At 33.9% G+C, this 10178-nt stretch overlaps 1 protein-coding gene across 3 annotated transcripts; it reads right to left on the bottom strand.

Annotated features, from left to right (window-relative positions):
• Positions 1-1674: 1674 nt before the first annotated feature.
• LOC149224375 (cyclin-dependent kinase B1-1-like) lies at positions 1675-5762 on the bottom strand. 3 transcript variants are annotated; one of them, XM_089383538.1, is made up of 8 exons: positions 5557-5762; positions 2950-3076; positions 2793-2854; positions 2517-2628; positions 2307-2400; positions 2108-2177; positions 1874-2012; positions 1675-1767 (listed from the first exon to the last, which is right to left on the bottom strand). In XM_089383538.1, the coding sequence occupies exons 1-8, from the start codon at positions 5760-5762 to the stop codon at positions 1675-1677; spliced, it is 903 nt and encodes a 300-aa protein (XP_089239664.1). The 3 variants fall into 3 exon arrangements, with proteins under 3 accessions (XP_089239664.1, XP_089239665.1, XP_089239666.1); XM_089383539.1 differs by having other exon boundaries at positions 2950-3093; positions 5580-5753; XM_089383540.1 differs by lacking the exon at positions 2950-3076 and having other exon boundaries at positions 5562-5753.
• Positions 5763-10178: the final 4416 nt, after the last annotated feature.

Genomic DNA, 10178 nt, shown 5'->3' on the forward strand with positions numbered 1-10178 from the left:
AGCCTCTCTTATAAATGACATCTAACTCTACAAACACTATTTAATTCATCATCTAAAACCATGTTACATAATATGAATAATGTCTAACTTCATAAATACTATTGACTCATCACTTAAAACCATGTTACATGCAATAATTTAGCATGCTACATGAAATATAAGTCTTGAACCATTCTAAAAAATATATAGGTCATAAACTAATACCAAGTGAATGCAATTTTAGCTTCTGAACCATTAAAAAAAATACGGTTAGGTTACAACCATTCCAAGTAAATGGACTTTTAGCTATTGAGTCATTATAAAAAATACCTATAGTTGTGAATCATTAACAAGAAAATGCAGTTTTACAGGATAAACTAGAGCCAGAAAAAGTAATTACCTTTTATTTATATACATGTAATAAAAAAATACTAGGAACTTGATGGAAATAATTATGTATGTTGTATATAACTTTCAAAGATTGCCTCATCAGAAAGGGAATCCATTCAATTTTGCACCTCATATCTTATAACCACCGATATGTAAAGGTAATGGAAACATACAAGTTCTAACATATCATGCAACGTTAACAAAGCTATCCTCCCCCTCATAAAATTCCAAATTCCTGAATAAATTTAATAAGGCTTATTTAGAGTCAATACAAGCATCTTTCTCTATGATGACCTGTATTTGGAGTCTTAAGGAATTTGATGGCTTGTGAACCCTCTCTTCATATCAACCAATACTCAACACCCTCTGATAGGTACAAAAACAAGCCAATCCATGGCTAACACCTATCTATGAACTTCATTGTAATATTAGTTAAGAATAATATTTTTAAAAAAGCACAATAAATTCATTATGGATAGCCTAAAGAGACTCTTTTATAAATGACATCTAACTCTGCAAACACTATTTAATTCATCATCTAAAACCATTTTAGATAATATGAATAATGTCTAAATTCACAAATACTATTGACTCATCACTTAAAACCATGTTACATGTAATAATTTACCATGCTACATATAATAATTTACGATGCTACATGTAATATAAGTCTTGAACCATTCTAAAAAATATATAGGTCATAAACTAATACAAGCCAATGCAATTTAGCTTTTTGAACCATTATAAAAGAATACGGATAGGTTACAACCATTACAAGTAAATGGAATTTTAGCTATTGAGTCATTATAAAAAATACTTATAATTATGAATCATTAACAAGTAAATGCAGTCTTACCAGAAAAACTAGAGTGAAAAAAAAGTAATTACCTTTTATTTATATACATGTAATAAAAAATACTCGGAACTTGATGGAAATAATTATGTATGTCACATATAAATTTCAAATATTTCCTCATTAGAAAGAATTTCCATTCAATTTTTCACCTCGTATCTTTTAACCATCGATATGTAAAATTAACGGAAACATACTAGTACTAACATATCACACAACATTTGGGAAAGAAAAGTCAAAATAAATCGGATCGTGATGAGTGAGAAATATATGTCATAAAAGAAAAAATCATTGAAATATTGAGCACCATCAACTACAACCGTAACTTTTGTTTTCCTTTCCGAACACAAGATATAATATCCATATCCAGTCTAGATAAATAAATTTTACCCATTGAAAAGACTAGTTCAAGATGACTTCATTAACAAGCACAAATACTGATATATCAAAACTTAGAATTGGGTTTTGTCTAGATCATCAAAATAAGGATGATTCAGGGCTGCCTTTGCTGAAATCCTCTTTGCGGGATTGCACTGCAACATTTTCTGCAAAACATTATGAAATTTGTGAGTGTCTTAATATGTTCAATGTCAATAAGACTTGAAAAGATGTGACAAATATCATGGGTTTGAGAGATAACCAAGAACATACACTGAGAAGATCAAGACCACTACAAGATAGATTTGGAACTTTCGAAGCCAGGCTCAGAGGTTTCCATTTAGGATACTCATGCCAATCCTTGAGACTTTTAACTCCAGGCCATATTTGCTCAGTTGGGGTTCCAAACAACCTATCTCTCAGAAATGTAATTGAAGTAAGTTTTCTATGTGATTTAATGAGATTCAAGGGAGTTAAGAAAAAATCCAAACCACTTCACAACCATACCTGAAGATACAAAGTAGTTGTTCCATTTCAGAATCCCCATTGAAAAGAGGTCGTCCTCTCACCATTTCAGCTAAAAATATGAAGACAACAAGTTGTATATCAAATCAATTTCTTGGAAGAAAAATTGGAATAATTACGACAACTAGATTAGGAAAGAAACTAAAAGAGAAAACACCCTTCTCAATATTTATTCACTAACCGAAAATGCATCCAACAGACCAAATATCCACATGAGTGGAATAGTGGGTGGATCCCAACAATATCTTTGGGGCCCTATACCATAGGGTGACAATCTGCAAATATACAAATAGGATGTTATACAAAATGTTTAACTAATAAAAAACAACTTAAATAGCAAGAAAACAGATGAGGCCCACTTTATAGAATGGGAGAGAATTTCATGACAAACCTCATGGGTATAACTCTTCACAGGCACAGTAAATGACCTCGCAAGTCCTAGATCAGCAATTTTAAGGAGGCCTTTACTCTTTTCAACCAATAGATTTTGTGGTTTTAGATCCCTGAAGAAAATCGATTCGTGACAATCTTTGAAAGTAATTTGAACTCACATAACCCCAAAGGTTTAAATTCAAGAAATCTTAATTTGTGTCATGTCATAACATAATATAAATGAATGTAGAAGTTAAAAGTAAATTTGTAATATGTACAACACATAATTTGTCACCTGTGCATCACACCATGGGAGTGACAATGAACTACCCCCTTGCATAGTTGATACATGAAGCTCTGTACATCAACATGCATATATAGAAATTAGAAACATGTCTTTTCAAAAATGTCAATGCAATGGAATAATGATAATGAAAACACAAAAAAATTACCTTAATAATGTTTGGTGGGAGAGGATGATGGTAATCCAATAATCTTTTGAGATCTGTGTCAAGGTACTCGAAAACTAGATAAAGATATGATTTTCCATTCTCCATCACATCATCCACACAAAGCAACCTAAAATTCCAATATAACTCCTTAGTGAACCAATAATTTAGAATTATATTGAGGTCTAAAGCTAAAATCACATTATAACTAAGATAATGATTAAATAAAAATAAAATCGAGAAGAAATTTCTTTCTCAGAAAAAGAACAGTTTGCAAATCCATCAATAACATTTCAAAACGATAATTAATCATGGGTTACTTGCTGATGAAATGTCTCTGAGACACAAATGAAAACCAACCAAAGAAATACACATTTCAAAACAAAGACAAAACAACTAAAATATGGATTAAACTATAACCATTATGACCGAACAAGCAAACAAACAACCGTTGGAATCGAAACCACATAAAAAAATTTACTCTCCTTTCCATCATTTCATAAGCAAAAAAGATACAATAATAATAAGATAAGTAAAGCCTTCGGGTGATGCAACAAATCATCGGGGTGAGGGTACTTTCAGAGTCCCGGGATTCAAATTCCATGCAAAGCATAATTGAAATAATTTAATCTCCAGTCGCTAAGTACAGGGAATAGACTGAAATCCAATTGAGAGCACGTGGACAAATCCAATTGAGACGGGATTTCCGGCGCCCATTGGTGAAGAGCATAAACGTAAGCTAGCAGAAGCATGGACTCGTCTTTTATAGGATGGGTTATCTAGAGAGCAAATCAAGGCCTTCCCAAAGAGCTCACTTTTACAATCAACTCTTTCGGCGCCCATCGGCCCCACTTCACCGTCAACTTCTGCAAAGGTTAAATTAAATCTAATGAAATCTTTCTTACGACTTCACGGCAACTTCTGCGAAGGTTAAATTAGATCTTTCTTACTGGATGACCATTGTATTTTTTTTTCAGTTTATTGAGTCAATGCGGTCATCCTTATGTCAAATGCTGATTACCAAATATTTGACAAGACCCATGTCCGTCAGATTCCTAATAGTCAGCAATCGAAATAAACTCAGAGAGTCGATGCAGGGAACATGGAGGTTTTCCACCTCGACCTCCTACTCCTGCAGGGCCCAGCCAAATAATTGCTCAATCTCGACCTCCTACTCCTGCAGGGCCCAGCCAAATAATTGCTTAATATTACCAGTTCATACGTCTGGGTTTCGAGGGAAGCTGTTGCATATGAAACTTCTATTAGTTTATCTTTCGAGGGTAGCTGTTGCATATGAAACTTTTATTAGTTTATCTCATTCAGTTTTAATCCCTTGAAAACACTGCATATGATGCGTTTTGAATTGTTTGTTTGTTTGTTTCGACTGCCTTGGTGAATGCCAAGGCTCTTGCCAAAGATCTGGGGACGACCGGGCAGTTCAAACTTCAACATACCGTCCAGTGAGCATGGCATCCCTCTGGTCGCCTTCTCGCGCAATGACAATAACGACTACGATGAGCATGAGATCTCTGACCGCTGAGAAGGATAGGTTGGATTGTTCCCGAACACACCATGGCTTCCGAAACACAAAACGTTAAGTTTCTGTGCGTGGTGGTTCGCCATGATTTCAGCCAGATTATAGCAGGACGGACGGGTGATCTTGCAGGAACTTGACCTGCTTCCCCCAAAGTCAGAGAAGTGACGGCCTCCCCTGGAGTAAACCATCCTGAAACCCAACAAAACGAATCCAACGGGTTGCCTCATCCCGAAAATGAAAGAAGAGGAAGCTGTTTGGGGATACCGATGAAAGAGAAGTAAAGAAGAGAAGGCATGTAATGAGATGCTTGCATTAACAACTGATAAAAAGTAGGAATTGTTGTACCCTGAATGCTTTCTATTCAAAATCTCTTTTGGCAAAGCCGTCTTCCCGACTCTGCCTAAGAAAACTATGCCCACAACCCGAACTTCTCCTGTGCGTTGCTGTGCTAATACTGTAGTTTCAAAATCTTTAATTTTGTCATCTAAACCACATAGAACTGCGTCTTTTCGGCCATTAGTTCCACCACACTTTTGACGACCTCAACATACACTCCTTTTGTCTTCTGAAGACGACGGTAGAGATAACTAGCGAAGGTCTTCTTGGTAGAAATTCAAGAGCCTACCAGAAAATGTGGAGATGATCGTAAGGGGAGAAAAGTTGGGAGCCCGGAGATATATATATCCTCGTTCTGCCAGATGCTTGCACCACCACAAGATGCAGCAGGGAAAAAGACAAAATATTTTTACTTTAACGCACAGTTAGTAGGCGCACACATGAACCGCGTGGAATTTCAAAATAGATAAAATATCGATTAAGACAGAACAAGCAAACACCCATTTGAAAGCAACTATTGGAACTGAAACCACAATAAAATTACTGTCCTTTTCATCATTTCATAGGCTAAAAAGATTGTAAAGCCTTCCGATCATGCAAAAGATCATGGGGCTACTTTCAGAATTCCTGGATTCAAATGCCATGCAAAACATAATTGAAATAATTTAATCAGTAGTTGCTAAATATAGGCAATAGGCTGAAAGAAATCCGGTTCAGATGCACGAAAAATAACTAACTTGACAATATAAATACTCTTGGCGAGCAATCGCAGGATGGAAATTTCTCGAAGCGAGGTCGAAGGAATCCCTTCATCCGGCCTGTCAATGAGACTCTTCTTGATTGCGACCAGCTGACCACTGATCTTGTCCCTTGCCTTGTACACCTTCCCATAAGTGCCCTCTCCAATCTTCTGGAGTTTCTCAAACCTATCCATGGAGGACATATTTAGTAAATTGCCGAAAAGAGAATTAGAGATACACTACCGATGTCTTCAGACGCCCCTTTGCAATGAGTCTTTCTCACCCGCGATCACAGAATATTTCTCTGGACTCCAATCCACGGGTGATTCAATAAAATACGTTTAAAGCTAGTCACTCATTTATATGGTTACCATGTAACCGTTGATTTGTTCAAGGAACCATGTTTATTTAAATTTGAAATCTCCCTCCAACGGTAACCAATTTCTACAAAATTAGGGTAGGATTATAATGGTCGGTTATAAATCTAGACGTTATTTTTGCCCTTTTTGACTAGGCGAATAAATGGGCTTTTATAGTTAATATTTAACTAACTTGATTAGCGTAAACGTAATTTGTATGAAGGGGCTGCTAAACCATTATTTAGGGAAGTAATGTGATGGTAAAATTTTTATTTTTCTATTTAAAAAATGTAAATTTCAAAACAAATTTAAAATATATATTTAATATGGGTTAAAAAACATTTATTTTAAAGTTGTGATATTGATTTTTAAAGAAGGGTAATTTAATAAATTTAATATTACAAATTACAATTATTATATAATTTGTTTTTTAATTTACTTTTATAATTTACTTTTATAAGTTCAATGTGTACAAGTCAGCATTATAAGTTGTCAATGAGGATTTGCTATGATGGTGAATCTTATATACTTTACATCATGTATTTATCAGATTACATTGATAAAGTGTTATTTTTTAAATATAGTAATTGTATATAAAGTCTTCTATTAAGAAAAAAAGTGTGATAATAATTTATGAGCAAGTGTTGTAACTTGATATACCCTATTGTGAAATATTTTGGAAGAAAATTATAATTTGTTAAATTAAATTAAATAATTTTTCTTTAATGGAGTGGAATTCATTTCTTAAGAATTTCCAAGAATCTCTTAATATCATCTATGTATTTCAAAAGTTCTTGTAAAGGGTGAAATATTTTCTTCAAGAGGCATAGATTTTAGGGTTAAGTGACATATCACTAAGAAAATGAAGGACAATGAAGTCTATGAAATTTTAAGAGTACATTAACTACCGCCATCGCTTACACACAAAAGCTCTTAAATTTTGTAGTGAACGTCAAAATTTTAAAATTGCAAGCACTATTGTCATCCCTTACACACAAGCTCTTAAATTTTGTAGTGAAGCAAGGTTTTCCTAAACCTTAGACATAAATCCCAGTTATACACATTCTTAAATGTGGGGATAAAATCATTCCCTCTAATTATAAGGACATTATGATTGGCCTCACTTTGTCCTAAATGTATGGAATTAAATTGGAAAAGAAAACTAGCTTATGTATATAAAGCCATAATAAAGGAGCTAAAAGCCTTGTTGGGTTTCATAGAAACGATACAACTATAGACCACTTTATTATTCTTAGATCATTAAGTAGGAGCATTGCAATAATAAATCTCATTTGTTATGATATTTCATGAACTTTAGAAAAAAAATAAATGTCATTACTAGCACAAACTTTTCAAGAGGTTAGAAGAGATAAAGTTCCCTTTTGGATTGGGGGTTGCTATGACAAGGTTGTATTTGTTAGGTAAACATAGTGAAGGAGTCAAAGTTCCTCGTTCAAACAATGTTGATTTCAGGGAAACGATTCTACTTGAGCATGGATTGCATGTAATGAAGTTTTTAAAAGGCTTGGGAGGACTTCACTGCTAGGGGGTAGGGATGTGAATGGTGTAAGATCATTTGGCAAGCTTGGCTAGTTTTGGCCAAGGGATACGTAGAATATTTTATTAATTAGTTTTTCAAATATTTGGGTTTTTGCAGATAATTGTGTTTATGTCTTCTCTTTTGTTGCTAGTAATTTTTTCTCATAGTTGATTTCTCCTTTTAATTCTAACATGGTATTAAAGACTAATGGTTGATCAGATGGCTAGGTGCAAGGGAAAAATATTTCCAAAATCCTAGGACTACTTAAGAAGTTCTACTAGGTCTTAAAGAAAAAAATTGAGTTCCATCAGGAACTGAAGTTTGTTTGAGGCACTTGTGTGAGAAATGTGATTACAATCAAGATCAATCTTGAAAAACATTGACCTCCTTCACGTGGCTCAATGTTCCCACCACTGTAATGACTACCTCTAGTGGTATATATAAATGAGATGCAGTGCCCTGTGGTAATGGTTGGATTTTTATCCATATAATTAGATCATTATATTGTCTTTTTCCATCTCAATTCTTTCAAAGTGGAAAATTTTGAGGAATCAACCCACAAGACCATTTCTACTAGGGTACCTAGTTTACCAAATTTGGGCCTAAAACATTCTAAGAGAAGTTTGAGGCATCAATTGTTGTTTTCTTGGTGTTTGAGCAGATATGGCCCTATATATTCCACCAATTTATACTACTCTTATATATTTCCGTTTATAATTCCTATGATTTAGCCTTGAAAAGTCTTTCATATAATATGAATTGCATGTCCTTATCAAGATCATTGGATGGCAATGCTGGAATAGAGCAAGAAGATTAGTATTTCTCATCAATGAAGGTTGATATTATATAAAATGATCATACCTATGAAATATTCTTTCATTAAGAAAAATATGTGGGAGGGAAGGAAAGAAGTTATGTGAATGCTAACATATAAATTTTACACTTAAGAATGCACTTTTTTTCCATTCTACATATAGAGAACTTTCCAGCGGTGTAAGAATCACCTCTGTATGAGTCTATATGCAAAATTTATGCCACTTGGAAGTAGACCTCCCTACTTTAACCGACATAATTCAAAATGACACCACATCAACCACATTATTCATGGAGAAGGGTTTATCCACATGATCATGATCAGGATGACTCCAATAGATTCCATATTGAAACTATAATTAAGAGTTGAAGTCAAAATTAAGCACTAGTAAGATATTGGTCTATGTTATAACTGGGCCACTAGGAGGAAAAAGGGTTTAATTCTATTCAAATACATTGTGTTTCATAGATGAATACACTAGCTGAGAGTCAATAGGGAGAGAGATAAAATAGAGATAATGTGTGTACAATAACATCCCACAACCCACGAGCCTATTTTTGTGTAGTTGCATTGATTTTCCATTCATACAAAGAGAACAGTGTATCCTACCTTCTAGTTGTGCTTTCTCATAAAAGAGATTTGCAGGTATTTCTTGTGTTCCTATGGATGTGAGTGAATCTATTTTAGTTTACTCTCTATATTTTTCATTTGCATATTACATGCACGAAACTTAAGGAAAGAAGTTAAGTAATTGCTAACATATAAAATTTCCACTTAATAATGCACTTTTGTTTCCATTCGACATAAAGAGACCTTCAAGTGGAGCAAGAATCACCTCAATATGAGTCTATATGCAAAATTTGTGCCATTTGGAAATTGACCTCCCTACTTTAACCATTGTAATTCAACAGGAAACCACATCAACCACGTTATTCATGGAGAATGGGTTATGCACATGATCTTGATGATGATAGTATATTCCATATTGAAACTATAATTAAGAGTTGAAGTCAAAATTAAGCACTAGTAGGCTATCGATCTATGTTATAACTGGGCTAGTAGGAGGAAAAGGGGTTCCATTCTATTCAACTACATTTTGTTCCATGGATGAATATAGTAGCTAAGAGTCAATAGGGAGAGAGAGAAAGCAGAGAGAATGTGTGTAATATAGCAGCCCACAAGCCACAAGCCTCTTATTGTGTACTCGCATTCATTTTCCATTCTGAGAAAGAGAACAAAGTATCCCACCTTCTAGTTGTGTTTTCAGTTGAAAGGGCTTCCTAAGTATATCTTATGTTCTTATGGTTGTGAGTGATTATATTTTATTTTACTCTTCTTCTTTTTTGTTTTTCATGTTGCATGCATGAAATCCAAACTTAATTCCAAAATTCGAATAAAAATAATCCACATAATATAGATATTTGTATTTTTAAGTATAATTTTATCACATATGTTGTGACCAAGTATCCCATGGAATATCCACGGAAGCTAACAAATCATATTGGTTTTATTGTAGGTTTGTTTGTGTTTTTTTCGTGAGTTGTACGAGATCCATATCATTTAATCCGAAATTCACAAAACCCCAATCATGGGAGACGAATATATTAGTACCCATCTTAATCTAGTATGAGAAAGGTTTGTGAAGATGTACATATAAGTTGAATATACAAACATATTATGGACCTCCTCATGGTGGCCTAGAACAATAATATTTCGTTATTCAAATAAGACGGGGGTCCTAATTTAGACATCTAATCAAAGGAAAGATTGATATATTAGGAAGAAACAAAGGAGATGAACAAAGAGGTTGAAAATGATAAACCCTGTTTGAATTCCATGAACCATTCATAGCCCTTATTCAGAATGGAAGTGAAGCTTGACATGAAGCTATATCAATATAAGATTA

This window comes from Pinus tabuliformis, chromosome Q (genome assembly GCF_031772625.1).
Source record: "Pinus tabuliformis cultivar Carrire ecotype Pingquan chromosome Q, CPIR1, whole genome shotgun sequence".
NCBI lineage: Eukaryota > Viridiplantae > Streptophyta > Pinopsida > Pinales > Pinaceae > Pinus > Pinus tabuliformis.

Excerpts from the sequence above, each read along its gene's own strand:
- LOC149224375 (XM_089383538.1), bottom strand. The coding sequence starts at position 5,762 with ATGTCCTCCATGGATAGGTTTGAGAAACTCCAGAAGATTGGAGAGGGC. Across the intron at positions 2,629-2,792 it reads TCCCATGGTGTGATGCACAG|GGATCTAAAACCACAAAATC; the intron begins GTGACAAATTAT and ends GATTTTCTTCAG. Across the intron at positions 1,768-1,873 it reads GTGGTCTTGATCTTCTCAGT|AAAATGTTGCAGTGCAATCC; the intron begins GTATGTTCTTGG and ends AATGTTTTGCAG.